The sequence below is a fragment of the Phaseolus vulgaris genome, chromosome 7 (genome assembly GCF_051622355.1).
Source record: "Phaseolus vulgaris cultivar YP4 chromosome 7, ASM5162235v1, whole genome shotgun sequence".
Taxonomy (NCBI): domain Eukaryota; kingdom Viridiplantae; phylum Streptophyta; class Magnoliopsida; order Fabales; family Fabaceae; genus Phaseolus; species Phaseolus vulgaris.
This window is the reverse complement of record NC_143504.1, coordinates 26,400,338-26,414,990: the sequence shown is the minus strand read 5'-3', so window position 1 is coordinate 26,414,990 and position 14,653 is coordinate 26,400,338. Positions and strand designations below refer to the sequence as shown.

At 34.0% G+C, this 14,653-nt stretch overlaps 3 protein-coding genes across 7 annotated transcripts; 1 reads left to right on the top strand and 2 right to left on the bottom strand.

Annotated features, from left to right (window-relative positions):
• The first annotated feature begins 626 nt into the window (after positions 1 to 626).
• LOC137824409 (Pentatricopeptide repeat (PPR-like) superfamily protein) lies at positions 627 to 2,793 on the top strand. Its single transcript, XM_068630046.2, has one exon. The coding sequence runs from the start codon at positions 920 to 922 to the stop codon at positions 2,630 to 2,632; it is 1,713 nt and encodes a 570-aa protein (XP_068486147.2). The 5' UTR covers positions 627 to 919; the 3' UTR covers positions 2,633 to 2,793.
• Positions 2,794 to 4,175: 1,382 nt separating this feature from the next.
• On the bottom strand, positions 4,176 to 8,534 carry LOC137826151 (Pentatricopeptide repeat (PPR) superfamily protein). Its single transcript, XM_068632018.2, has 3 exons — positions 8,293 to 8,534; positions 5,864 to 7,807; positions 4,176 to 4,491 (listed from the first exon to the last, which is right to left on the bottom strand). The coding sequence occupies exon 2, from the start codon at positions 7,701 to 7,703 to the stop codon at positions 5,934 to 5,936; it is 1,770 nt and encodes a 589-aa protein (XP_068488119.1). The 5' UTR covers positions 7,704 to 7,807; positions 8,293 to 8,534; the 3' UTR covers positions 4,176 to 4,491; positions 5,864 to 5,933.
• Positions 8,535 to 11,085: 2,551 nt separating this feature from the next.
• LOC137824261 (RNA-binding (RRM/RBD/RNP motifs) family protein) lies at positions 11,086 to 14,212 on the bottom strand. Of its 5 annotated transcripts, XR_011083226.2 has the most exons (9): positions 13,893 to 14,212; positions 13,607 to 13,784; positions 13,390 to 13,487; positions 13,255 to 13,301; positions 13,120 to 13,177; positions 11,885 to 11,981; positions 11,504 to 11,589; positions 11,333 to 11,412; positions 11,086 to 11,182 (listed from the first exon to the last, which is right to left on the bottom strand). XR_011083226.2 is itself a non-coding variant. In XM_068629819.2 (7 exons), exons 1-6 carry the CDS (start codon positions 14,112 to 14,114, stop codon positions 11,359 to 11,361), a joined length of 735 nt encoding a protein of 244 aa, XP_068485920.1. In that variant the 5' UTR covers positions 14,115 to 14,212; the 3' UTR covers positions 11,086 to 11,182; positions 11,333 to 11,358. The 5 variants fall into 5 exon arrangements, 1 of the variants encoding a protein (XP_068485920.1); XR_011083224.2 differs by having other exon boundaries at positions 11,086 to 11,412; XR_011083227.2 differs by lacking the exon at positions 13,120 to 13,177.
• Between the last annotated feature and the right edge of the window lie 441 nt (positions 14,213 to 14,653).

Here is a 14,653-nt window from a genome sequence, read left to right as displayed (position 1 = left end):
TTTAAATGATAACCATATAAATTTTTAATACTATTTTTTACAAAATTATATATATACATATTAAATTGTATTGATATTTTAATTAATTATCCAAAAAAATAATAAAAAACTATAAAAAATTATAAAATGATAAAAATGTATATATATATATATATATATTATTTTTTAATTAATACTCATAAAATTGTAAAAATAAGAAAATTATATATATTCTAATACAATAAAATTGTGAATACTCAAACCTATTTTCACTGGTGATGTATAGTATTTATTTATAACTAACAGAAACACATAACATTTCGTACCTGTGTATTACATTTTTTTTAATTTAAATAATGTAATTTTACAAAAAAAAAATTAAAAGAATGATTTAAAAAATAAAAATATATATTTATGTTATTTTAAGTAGAGAGCAACAAAATATTTATTAAAAACTAAAATTATCAAATAAAAAGACGATACTCACAAAATATAATTATATAGATAATTTACTAAATTTCTAAAAGTTGAGAAAAATGAGTAACTATGTATTTTATATATGAAGAAATAGTTAAAGTTGAAAAAAAAAATTGTATAATTATATGGTCATATAAATGTGTAAGTTGTAAACATAATGTAGGCTGAAGACATGCTAATTCAGTAATTTTGTATTATTAAAGTTACCTTGAGTATTTTCGGGTGCCTCTGGTCTCTTCCATAAACTAAAAAAGATAGGATAAAACAAATTTAATGAAACATAAAATAATAATTGCGGTCTCCAATCCATTTCCTTGGTGTTGGATTTCCTCATTCTTTCAATCCCTTATCCACAAACCAACCCCTAAATTTTCCTCTGCAACTTCCTTCCCCTGTGATTCTGTCTGGGTACCCATTTGTCGATGAGCAGAGAAACCAGCAACTTCAACCCACGGCCTCGTCAATGACAACAGTTTCAACCGAATTCCTGTCGCATACCCTCTCACTTCGAACAAACTCGAAGGGGGCGTGGCATCCAAAACCCAACACTGTCATCACATGCAGAATCCCGGTTCTAAATGAAGACAACCCCAGCAAGCGAAAGAACAACTACAATAAGGGAAACGGCAGGGTTAGTTCTTCAGACACAAGGCCCCGACATTACGACTTTCGAGACACCCATCACATGAGAGCCCTCAACAGGTTGTGCAGAACGGGCAAATACACCGAAGCCCTCTATTTTCTGGAGCAAATGGTGAAGAGGGGTTACAAACCCGACGTCATTCTTTGCACCAAGCTCATCAAGGGCTTGTTCACTTCCAAGAAAACAGAGAAAGCGGTGCAAGTCATGGAGATTCTGGAACAGCATGGTGACCCTGATGCTTTTGCTTACAATGCAGTGATTAGTGGGTTCTGCAGGAGCGATAGATTTGATGCTGCAAATGGGGTGCTTCTAAGAATGAAGAATAGAGGATTCTCCCCTGATGTTGTCACCTACAACATTCTCATTGGGAGCCTCTGTGCAAGGGGAAAGCTTGATTTGGCTATGAAGGTTATGGATCAGTTGATGAAAGATAACTGCAACCCCACTGTGATCACTTACACTATCTTGATAGAAGCGACTATCATACACGGTGTCATTGACAAGGCAATGAAGCTTCTTGATGAGATGGTGTCAAGAGGACTTCAACCGGACATGTACACTTACAATGTGATTGTGAGGGGTATGTGCAAACGAGGATTGGTGGATCGAGCGTTTGAGTTTGTTTGTAATTTGAGCACCACCCCGAGTTTGAACCTCTACAACTTGGTTTTGAAGGGTCTTTTGAATGAGGGAAGATGGAAAACCGGGGAGAGGTTGATGTCTGATATGATGGTGAAGGGTTGTGAGCCGAACGTTGTGACTTACAGCGTTTTGATTAATTCGCTTTGCCGTGATGGCAAAACTGGGGAGGCTGTAGATTTGTTGAAGGTTATGAAGGAGAAGGGGTTGAGCCCTGATGCTTACTGCTATGATCCGTTGATTTCTGCGTTCTGCAAAGAGGGGAAAGTGGATTTGGCTATAGGGTTTGTGGATGATATGGTATCTGCTGGATGGTTGCCTGACATTATCAACTACAACACCATCATGGGGTCTCTGTGTAAGAAGGGAAGAGGTGATGAGGCTTTGAGCATCTTTAAGAAGCTTGATGAAGTGGGCTGTCCTCCAAATGTGAGTTCATATAACACAATGTTGGGAGCACTGTGGAGTAGTGGGGACAAAATTAGAGCATTGAGGATGGTTTTGGAGATGCTGAACAACGGTCTTGATCCTGATAGGATCACTTATAATTCACTCATATCTTGTTTGTGCAGAGATGGGATGGTGGATGAGGCCATTGGGTTGTTGGTGGACATGGAAAGGAGCGAGTGGCAACCTACTGTTATTAGTTACAACATTGTTCTTCTTGGATTGTGCAAAGCACACAGAATAGTGGATGCCATTGAGGTGCTAGCTGTTATGGTTGACAATGGATGCCAGCCAAATCAAACAACTTACACGTTGTTGGTCGAAGGGATTAGCTATGCTGGATGGCCAAGTGATGCTGTGGAGCTGGCAAAATCCCTTTCTAGTATGAAGGCTATTTCTCAAGATTTATTCAGACGTTTAAACAAACAAAGCCTTTTCCGTGCCTGATGTGTGCAAATACAAGGAGCTCGCTTTATCAGATTACACTAAATTCTAGGGCACAAAGCTGATTTATTTGGGTCTTCTAATTGAGAGTTTGTTCAAATCATTTTAATGTGTCATCTGCTAATTTGCTAATTTACCAAGTCTCTGTTGTTTAAAGTGCCTAATTTTTGCCTCATTGTTTTCATGACTTGTGCAGAGAATTGAAATCTGTCAAAATCTATAGCTTCTGCAAGTATCCTTTCGTGAACACATTAGATCTTGATAACAATGATTAGCAAATCAAAAAGAAAAAAAAAGGTTTTTTAAAATTATCCAGGAATTATTAAAAAATCACTAGAGAACATATTTCTTTATCATTCAAAAACCCTTTTTAATTCCTTAAAAGTAACAATTAGCAATTGCCAACCTATATGATATGATTTATGCAGTAAATAAAATAATGTAATGAAGTTTTATAAATAACTTGTTACTTGACAACGATCATGATATGAAGAATAGGTAACTTCTTACTTGAGAGATTTCAAAAATTCTACTCTATTAATGATTACATACTATTAGTTAAAACTTTTATAAATGATATTGTTTTTGGATCACCTAATAGATACATTTGGCAAGAATTTGCAAATGTTAATGTAGGAGTTTGAGATGTTCATAATTGTCAACCAATTTACGATAAGAAAAGTTGTCCAACAAAAGTATAAGTAGTAGTAACCTTCTTTCTTGGACTTCAAGAATGATTATTACAAGAGGCTATCTTAATGTTAATGAAAATGAAATGGGAAATGAGTAGATCAAGTCAATAAAGAGGTACGATAGATTATTTACTTTACCTTACCAATAGAAGACCTAATATCATGCAAAGTGTATGTTATGAAGATAAATCAACAACACCCATGATTACTACATGCTATCTTAATATTAATGAAAAGGGAAAATGAGTAGATAAAGTCAAATAAAGAGGTATGATAGATTATTAATTCTATCTCACTACTAGAAGACCTAATATCATGCAAAGTGTACGTTAAGACGATTTTAATATACTTTAGGATAACTAAGTAGTTCTTTAAATTAAAAGGAAAAATGTTATACATCCTACAAATCAATGCAAAAAAGGAATGTGCTTGGCCAACCAAAATCAAATCCATATTATTATTGCTGAGTTGATAATAATGCACTCTAATTACTAAAAGTTGAGCACTAAAGACACCAAAAATATAGAATGCATTAATTTTTTTATGACAAATGCCACTTTTGCACTCTTTCCCTTGCTCTTTATATATCTAACAGGATTCTAAGCTCGATTCCTATAAAAGGAAATAGTATCATAAGACCTTTACTGAACATTTATTTTGCATATCACGATTGATGTTTTTCTCACAACCTTTGGGCAATTGAACAAAAATCTTGAGACCAAAAAATAAAATATATAATTTAGTCCTAATTAAAATGAAAATTCCAAACAAGTTCAAGGGCTAAGTTATATGATTAACTTAAAAAATATATGATTAACCTAAAATAACTCGCAAGATCGCATGGATGTGTGCAATAATGACAAACTTTAATCCCTAAAATTGCATGATAAAAACTAAAAAATGCTCTTAAATTGTATTATACAAGCCAATGGAACGAACTTAAAACTACCAAACTTAACACATGGATAAAACTTATTGTTCAACAATCGAGTTATCTAAAATCTACAAACTTGAAGATTAGATTTACTTTAAAAATAACTTAACACGAGCACATGTTCATGTCAACTTCAACTACCGAAATTCTAGTTCATGCTGAGGACAGTACTAGCCAATACTGTCGGATCTTGCAGCCCCACGAAACTATTCGTCAAAACTTCCCAGCATGCTTTCCTACATTGGCAAATACCCACAGTAAAAATTAGCGACTCTTAGGCACACATGTTACTTCCAGTTTTAGGGAGCAACCATGATTCATCACATAAGACTAGCACCGGAAAAAACTACATAACTGAATAACAAGGTAAGACTATGGAGAATAAAAGTTTAGTAAATCTCTGTTTTGGTCTTGAGATTGTATGCGTTTTTCACTTTAATCCCTGTTTTTCAAGTTTAACTACAAATCCTTGAATTCGCAAATGTAACAAAGTCTCGTTCATTTATTTGAAGTCCTATTCCACTACCTTTTTTCAGTGACATTAAGGTGAAAATTAAGTAAAGACTAATTCACTGATGTTTACAGTCTCAAGTACAAGAACAGAGGTTTACTAAATAAAAATCTAGTAAAATGCCTTCCAACTTGATCTAAAGTTCTGATATCAAAAGCTAAGCTAACAGCAGAGAATGAAATTAAAATTCAAGGATATGCTAGAATTAACAAAAAATAATGGAATGGAATTATATTAGACTCCATTATATGGATAGTGTACAGTGAAATCAGATGGAACGCAATCCCTTCCATAAGATACAACACCCCTCTTTTTCACCATCTAATTTGAGAGTATAATATGGAATTTGTCATCTTTTTTTACATTTCATCATAAAAAAATCCAAATAATAGAATAGTAAGTTTACCCCATCTTAGTCTATTCTATTTCCATTTCATTTACCAGTAGATATCCAAACATAAACATATTACAAGAAACTCAATTCTCTAGTAGCCTTATGACCTATATAACACGGACATTTCATTTTATTAATGTCAACAACATACAATGTAATTTTAGCTCAAGATTAATGGTAGTAAGTTGTGCTTAATTTAGTAAAATATAATAGCACCAAGGGTGGTTGCAAATTGTCATTATAGACATGAAAGAAAGAGGCAAGTTGTAAATTAACAGAAAAAAGGAACTAAGGCAATGACATTGTAACACGTATTTGTTAGAACAATTACAAAATTAGCTGCATCAAAATTTGGAAAAAAAAAACAGCACAATCTAGAAACAAAAAACTTATGGAGTTAGCCATCATTACATTCAACCAATTATTAACAATTATTAACAGATCTCAGAATGAAGGATTTGGATCCTCTTTTGTTCAGGGGAAGATTTGTTCCCCAAATTCTTTATCTCGCTATAGCCTCTACCACGAATAGGGAGAAATAGAAATAGAGAGAACTTAGGGTGTGTAACACCCTTATCTCACTCTAGTCTCTACCGTGATTAGAGAGAAATATAAATAGAGAGAACTTAGGGAGTGTGACACTAATCCTAATAGGCACGATCAAAGCCCCACAACCACAAGCAAAGGGGATCAAAAGAATTACCTGAGAGAACGTATAATCTGTACATGGTCATAAGCATGAAATTTTGCCTATCTTTACACACAAACTCCAATTAATTCAACATGATTTCTTCTTTCAGAATATTCCATTTGATCAACGTCTGATGCAAATCATTAGCCTCTCTTTGCATACCCCCATCAGCAACAGATTTGATTAAAGCAGAATATATCCTCTTATCTGGATTGTATTGACTTTTCACCATCAAATCTAGAACTTGAATTGCAATATCAACCTTCTTTTTTCTGCATAATCCAAGGATTACACATTTATACGCAGTACTTTTAATCCTTTGTTCTTTCTTACACATCTTCTTTAGCAGCTCTGTAGCTTCCTCAAATTGATCAGCCCCGCATAACCCCCAAGTCAAACTAGTGTGAGTAATTTCATCAGGAATTATTCCCTTTTCCACCATTTCATCATACAATTTTTTTGCTGACTCCATGAAACCCAATCTAGCCAGCCCATCAATTAAAATATTATAGGTGACTAACCCAGGAGAATAGTTAGTACCTGCCAATAGGTTAAGTAACTGGATGCCCTCCTCTACAAACCCCTCCTTACATAGACCACTTAGAAGAGTATTGTATGTTATAATATCTGGCGAACAGTTCTTAATAACCATTGTGCTGTAGAGGCTTAAGGCACGGTCCAAAAGTCCAGATTTACAAAAGCCATTTAGAAGAATATTGTACGTAACCTGTGTAGGAGGATGGGAGGTCTCATTCATAATCCTCACAACATCATCAACTTCATCCCAATATTGATGGTTAATAAGAGAGTGGATAAGGGTATTGTATGTCACAACATTGGGCTGCATTCCATGGGATAGAAGATTTGATATAACCAAATCCGTATCCTTGTATTTCCCTTGTTTAGAAGTCAAATTTACAAGAGAGTTATATGTAACAATATCAGGATAACAGCCTTCCATTACCATATCTTCCAGTAGTTCTAGGGCTTGAGCAGCCCCACAATATTTGCAAACCAGCTCAATAAGCACGGTATAGGTAATCAGATAAGGAGGGCAGCCTTTTCTCAATTGGTCTCTCCAAAAACTAATTGCCTGATGATAATCCCCCATATCAAATAGGCAGCGAATTATTGTATTATAAGTAACTGCATCTGGGGAGCAACCACTCAGGCTCATATCTTCTACCAGATCAAGGGCAGATCTTAAATGACCTTTTTTACACAGGCCACCAATAACTATGTTGTATGTAATTGTGTCAGGAATTCCACCAGACATGACCATTTTGTTCATTATTTTGCAAGCTTCACCTATAATACCTTTTCTAATAAAACCTCGGATCAAATTCGTGCAAGAAAGGAAATGCGGTATTTGACTTTTCCGTGTCATGACATCAATCAACCTTGCCGCAACTGTTAACTTTCCTAGACTGCAGAGCCTCTGAAGAATTTTATTGTTGGTGGTTTCATCGTTTTCAACAAATGGTGCCTCTGGTGACAGACTCGGAGAGTTTCTAGAATTGTTTGAATCCATTAGTTCCCTGGAATTTCTCCTTACACCAACAAAATCACTTTCAGAGCCACGACCTTCATGGTCAGCTTCAATAACTCTATCAATTAAAACACTTCCCTGAAAACTTCTACACCGCAATCCTTTCCAAGGAAAAGAATATTTAGTTGAACAAAAGTAATCACCAAAATAAATTCGGTGTAGGGTAGGCGGTTTTTTCCTTGAACTGTGAACCAAAGCAGAACTAGCACATAAAATACAGCTCTCTTCTTTGTTGCAACCAAGCAGACCATTCAAAGAATGGGAGCTGAAAACATTGTTTTGCAGAGTAGCTATATGTCCCATTGTAGTTGTTCAGTCAAGTATATTGATTGGACAGTCTCAAGCTATAAACGGCCGGCGCACTTCTCATTCACCAACCCTCTTTTCCCTATAAAGTTGGGACTCAGCTGTAAAAGTTCAAAACACTAAGATGTATCTTTGTTACAATAAACACATACGAAAAACAAAAGAAGAAGCACACAGCACCACTAATGAGAGACGGAAATAACATAACGGAAATTCCAATAACCATCACAATAATCTTGTAACAATATAATAACATCATTTGCTAGCATCCTACAATAGTATAGATTAAAACAGCTGTAAAGATGAAATATCGAAAGCTGCACTGCTTCTCCGTACATTAGAGAGCAAAAAAAATATAGATATTTAGGTGTTGGGCAGGGAAAGGATAAGATAACGTAACATTATCTAGAGGAGAGAGATTGAAGAAGGAGAATTTTGATTAGAGTAATAACAAGAATCAGTGGTTAGAGATTCTAAAGGGGCCATAGTTGGCGTAAAACAATTGTAGAGAATAGAAATTGAAATTATGGTTGAAAGTTTGTCCTTGAATGTTATCTAAAAGTACAAAAATTGCGACCAGACTCACCAGTAGAAGTGACAGTGAGCAGTAGAAGCAAAGGCGTGAGGAAGAACCGTCGAGAAATGCAGCAGCTTCGGAGGGTCGATAGCTGTGGCGGCAATGGAGAAAACGAAGTAGTTGGGGTTTACGACTTTTTATATCTAAAACCCACAACAAGCCTACCCCTGCAACACCCCAAGCCGCGGAATTTGTATTATTTTAAATCTTTATTTCTATCAACTTGGCTTTAATATTTCACTTCTGTGAATGAAAATATACAATATCAGATAGAATTTATTAAGAAAATCAGTCAGATTTCTTAAATATAATACTTCTACCAACGTTTATTTGGTTATAAAAATAATATACTTTAAAGAAATACAATTATTTTTTAAAATGATAGTTAATTACTATGTGATTTATTATATATTTTCATTTTCAATGAAATTACGATTCAAAGTAAATAGTAATTATTAAATAATTCATTAAGAATATATATATATATATAAACAATTTAAATGTTTTTTTATATTTTACAAAATAATAAAATGTGATATCTCTGATATTCTATTTTGCTGTTAGATCTCATGATTCATTTCTCAAACTATCTTAAATTATTTTCATTTTTTAAATCTAGAATTTAGGTCCAAAACTCCAAATATTAAATTAAGAAAATTACATGATTAAACACCATTACATAACCCATTGTTTAATGAGGTCGATACTTTCATTTTCTTAATGAAATATCATTAAGATCCATGACACATAAAAGTTAATGTACTAAAAGTACTCGTTTAATCTTTTTTGAGAAGTAGTAGTCTCATTTCATTTGTTAGATTGTAAGTGATTTATCCTCCTCAACTTATTTGTGAAAATACAATTTATTGAGAGTAATATTTAATGGTATAAATTAAAGATCAATTATTATATTTATATAAATATGGTATTAATAAATTTATTTAGTAAAATATATTTTACCTTTGAAATGCAAGCGCTTTAAAATGTTATTAATAATGATGTACACTAACACTTCTTTAAATAAATTATCAAATTGAAAAAAAAATATGATTTATATGTGAACTGGATCAGAGCGTTTAGAGTTCAGCGCTTGGTCGAACCTCAGCACTTGTCATAGGTAGGTCAGTTCGACTCGTGGGCCAAGTTGGTGGGCCAGGTGATTAGGCCCCAAATGTATGTGTAGTCCCTTTCTTATATAACCCTTCGTGCATAAGTCCTAGAATGCTAGCGAGGGGTTTGGACCTAGGGGTGTGCTTAGTGCACATGAGGTCTAGTTTAAGTAAATGTTTTCCTTTAAACCTAAGCTCATGTGTGCTAGGGCACATAGATGTTAGGTTGCATGCATTCAAAAGATAGCGTAGTGCCACGTTAAGGGTGGCTACGTGAACAAATTGAACCCCTGATGCTGGTACATGAGTTGGTACCCTGGTAGTAATTCTGTTATTATTTTATGCACTCCATGAAGAAAAGATTTTGTGTTGTTGCAACACCATGAGGGTGTGCCATTGAGCAAAATATTTTCCTGTTGAGTATGCTTTCAGTTGAGATTATATTCTCGTGATAGATTTACAAGAGGTAAACTATAAAAGGGACATGAGATCTCAGGTTAAGGTTTAATGTTTCTAAGACTGAAACTTACTACTTCTTATATCTTATAAGCTCTGTACTGACTTAATCATCAGAGTGCAATCAACAGGTAGGACCCCTATGTTTCAACGAAACTACATTCCAGAACACCAAAAGATAAGACGGGTTCGTAAAAAAATAGACAGAGTTAAAGCTTGTCATCAAAGTCAACCGACGAGCAAGTCAACCAATAAGAATAATATGTAATATTTAACAATAAATTATAGGTTCATGCTATGTTGGAATTTTGTTAAAGAAAATCCGTAAGGTTATGCGTTGGTAGTTTTGTGAAATGTCAAAAATGTTATATGCACCTTTATTCAAGATAAAACTTATAGTGACAAATTTCTATTTATACCGCAATTCAAGGTTAAACTTATAAAGGGACTATGTTTATCATTACTCACTTGACAAATGTAATTTCATTATTTGGTTTAATTTGACTATCATTTGTACCTCCATTTGAATTTAAATGCTGGATGTATCATATGTAGCTTAATTATTATTACGTATCATTTCACACATAATTTATCGGTATTATCGATTTTATCTCTATTAACATAACTTATTTTATTATTTTACTTTTTAAGTTCTGTAATTAATCTAAGCTTAATTAACGATGTATAATAGTAAAAGACTACTTATAATACAATTATAAAAATTAATTATTTTATGATTATTTTTATGAATATACATTTTATAAGTTTAATAATATTTTTAATTTTAATAATAACGATCAATTTTTTTTATATTTTTTATTATTATAAAAAATAGACAAACATGTGTTTTCACTTCTAGAAATAATCGAAACACTGATTGGAAAAATTTGAAAATAAATTAGGTCAAACAAGATTTTACTTAAAAAGATTTGTCCTCTTTAAAAAAAATGGTAAATATAGACATTACTTAAGTTAAAAGTAAATTTTTCATGGGACCTAAAAATATACCTTCCTCTAGTTATTAATGTTCATAATTTTCAATGAAAATCTGTTTTTAACTTCTTAACCAAAGAGCGTGCGTTAAACAAATTTCTTAAAAAAAAATTGTAACCAGTGTTTTGTTAGGTACTTGGCACTAATTTTTGTATAGACAGACATTTAAAAGTTTAGCCTGACTTGTCAATCCATTTTTCCATGGCTTATTTCATGTAAAAACATATCACCCCAAAGCACCAACTTGAGTACTCAATCTAAGATTTTTCATTAATTAAAATACGCAGAAGTCAAATTCAATACATTTTCTGAGTTTTACTTCCTCGTCCTACTGTATAATCCTGAAATATAAACATCAGAAATAAGGTACAGCAAGCAGTTCCTTGGAAATAAATATCTGAAGGGGAGGGAGGCCCTTAAGTCGGCTAAATTTCATATGAAAAGAGAAGTAGCCTTTTGTAAACACCGTTTTACTTAGCCAAGTAGGTAACCTGATTTACACAAATTCTGGCCCTTTTTACTTGTGCAGCACACCTTTCCTGGACAATTTTGGTTTCTTTTGAATGTGATTCTGTCATGTAAACAATAAAAGAATGAAGTTGGACATATAGGAGGATACATTAACGGAACAATTTCAAATCATTGACAAAGAAAATTGCAACCTTCTGTTTCTCCAGTGCTTCATAATCAGTCCTCTCCTTCCAGTTACTCTTGCGTAGTTTTATTGGTCGATTTCCAACATATTTACCTGAAATGGAGACATCAAAGTCAAAATACACATTTCATTGCATTTGCTAAAGTATTGTCTCTTTATGTTGAACGGATTTAGTGACTTGGGATAAGCCCTAAATAAATTCAATAGTAAAAGAAAAAATAATCCATCATGAAGTTTTGGATTGTCAAGCTATCATTTTATCTCCACTTAAATATTTATACCGAATCAAAGCACTAGTCGGCAAAGTAACATATTAAAGAGAAGAGTCAATATATACTTAGACATTACAGAGTAATGCTTAAAGAGAGGCCCATCTTAACTTACTAACCATTCATTTCTTTAAGAGCAGCAGCAAGGTCAGAAGGATTGGCAAAGCTCACAAATCCATAACCTTTTGTTTTACCAGTACGCTTATCTCTGACAACCTAAACAAGATAAAAAAAATACCTTAATCACCCCGCATTACAATGCACCACAAATTTGTAAATTATTGTTTAGTTTGCTTACAGACAAGGAAAAGAAGGCAATTACAAATTACAAACAGATGACTATAATAAACCTTACGTTCTTTAGATGGAACTAAATGTCTCCACCATTAAATAGCATGCCCTCATATTTCCATCAACATAATATGCATGCAAAAATGCTGATTTAACTTCCAATTTCCACCAACTTAATATATTATTCACATTATTCATTATGCACAAAAAACCTAGTTCATAGAGAATGAATAATTAGTTGATAACTAATAGACACAACTATTACTAATTTTACAGTTCATATTTTCACTAACATTATTTTACCAATTTTCTCGTTCCAACTGATATAAAAATACACCAATGTTTCCTGCCGACACGCAAAAACAACAACTCTCAGCTGCTCTCTGATAGGCCATTGACCCAAGAAGCCCATTTACAACTACTAACAGACCCAAATGCCAGTTATGCCATTGCCAGCCCATTTGGCTCAAGTATTTCAACCATTAGTCAATGATTCCAAGTGCTGATTATTTTACCCTGTTTTATCTTTCAGTAATTAGAAGCTTCTGGTAGCTTGTGGATCATGCCACCTGCAGGGCTACCCTCAGCACTAGGGTTTCCTTCTCTGTATTTATTGATCAAATCCTAATAAAAAATAACAGAATTTTCACCCTTATTATTGCTAATAATAGTAGTATAGTTTTAGATAGCCTCCGTCAAGGATAGGAACTTTCCCAGGCAAATTTCAAAGTCCTTTTAATGGTCCATTATTTTCATCCACACCTAAACTTAACTTCGTATATTGTTGAAACAATTGCATACTAGTAACATTACCCAAAAAATACAATGGTCGAAATAATTCTGAATAGTTAGAATGCTATGTAGGTTAAACAGAGCAAAACCCGCTAGGAAAAACAATCATCTGCGAATCAACCTGATGCCAGATCTAACAAATTTCAAAATACTCAAAGGACACCTGACTCCATCTATTTCTGATATCAAGATCTCACAACACTACAAAATAATAATCACAACGCTAATTTTAAAATGAATCGATTGTTAAAATTCAGGTTCATTAGGTCACCAGTATATAATTTCAATGGCCCTTGAATTGTGAATAACGAGCAACAACAAGAGGAAACCTGAGATGACAAAATAACACATCAATTTTATCATTAAAAAATGTCTAATCAAATGTGAAGTATAAAATAAGACCTACCTTAAGATACACAAATCATTAACAACTCCACCCCTTCAAACAAAAATCTGAACAGGAAATAAAAAATGCTCACACTAGCACGACAATCATGGCTAAACATAAAGAGAATTCGAGTTAGATGGGAAATCTTCTTACTCGTGCCATGTTAAAGGAAGGAAATCGGGAAAAAGCTTTTGAAAGAACATCATCATTCACTTCATTACCAAGATCACCACAGAAGAGCCGATAGTCATCTAATCATAAAAAAAATAAAAATAGTTCGTGATTTCTTATCTAACTTCAATATACATAAAATTAAATTTACGATATAGTAATGACTACATAATAGTCATAACCATCACCATCATTATACCTTCTGGCCACTCAGCGAGGATAGGATCCTCCCATGATTGGCCAGCAGCTTTGCGAGGAACTGCTTTCCTTTTGGCATCGGTTTTGTGTTCCACATCGCTGCTCGCAATTGCTGCCTTAACATTCTCAAGAGCCTCCGGCGTTATTATTTGAGCATCCCTCTCAAATAGCTGCTGCGCCTGGTCAATCACATAAAATTCAATCACGTTATTCATCCAATAAATTAAATCAATTTACGCCACATTTTTCCTCCTCTTCTTATTCTAAGAAGGAAGAACACGACTGACCTGGTATTGAGGCACGGCGGAGTATACAGCGGGAACTGGTGCCGGCGCAACCGGACCCACGACGGGAGGAGCGGGGATTTGCACGGAAGGGGCGGCGACGTAGGGTGCAGCGTAGTGAGTAGTTGCTGGTTGCTGCAGATGAAAGGGGACGGGGAAATAGGAAGGGTTTGAATAGGAAAACTGCGATTCCGAAGCTGAGGAGGAAGACGGCGGTGTCGTCATGGATCGCAACTCTGATGGAATTCGACAGTGCAAAAGGAAGGAGAAATTGGACTCAAAAACAGCGTTTGGAGTTTTTAGGGTTCATTTTCAGTTATCCCAATTTAATTGATTTGAAAGATTCCGGATAACAACATTTTGGCAGTTTCTTCCTGCACCCCTACATTTTTCTTCCTGCACCCCACAATATTATGCAAAAACCAAATTGTCCTTATTATTTTTTAAAAACCCTAAAATGCATTTGAACTGTATTTATTTTTTTGCATTCTGGATTATGGAATTCAGCAAAATTTTGGATTGACACTTCCAGTAAAATTTCAGATCCACCAATCCGTAATTCAAAATATGCATTTCACATTCAAAACTCCATCATTCAAAAAAAAGCATTCCAAATCCACCATTCCATAACAAAAATATGGATTATGGATTAAGAAATCCATAATTCAAAAAAAAGCATTCTTGTTCCTGCCGGTTGACCAAATTGACCTTCGTGCGTAACTAAGACCTGCGTATCAAGGACTCATTCTTCCTCGTTCCAAACC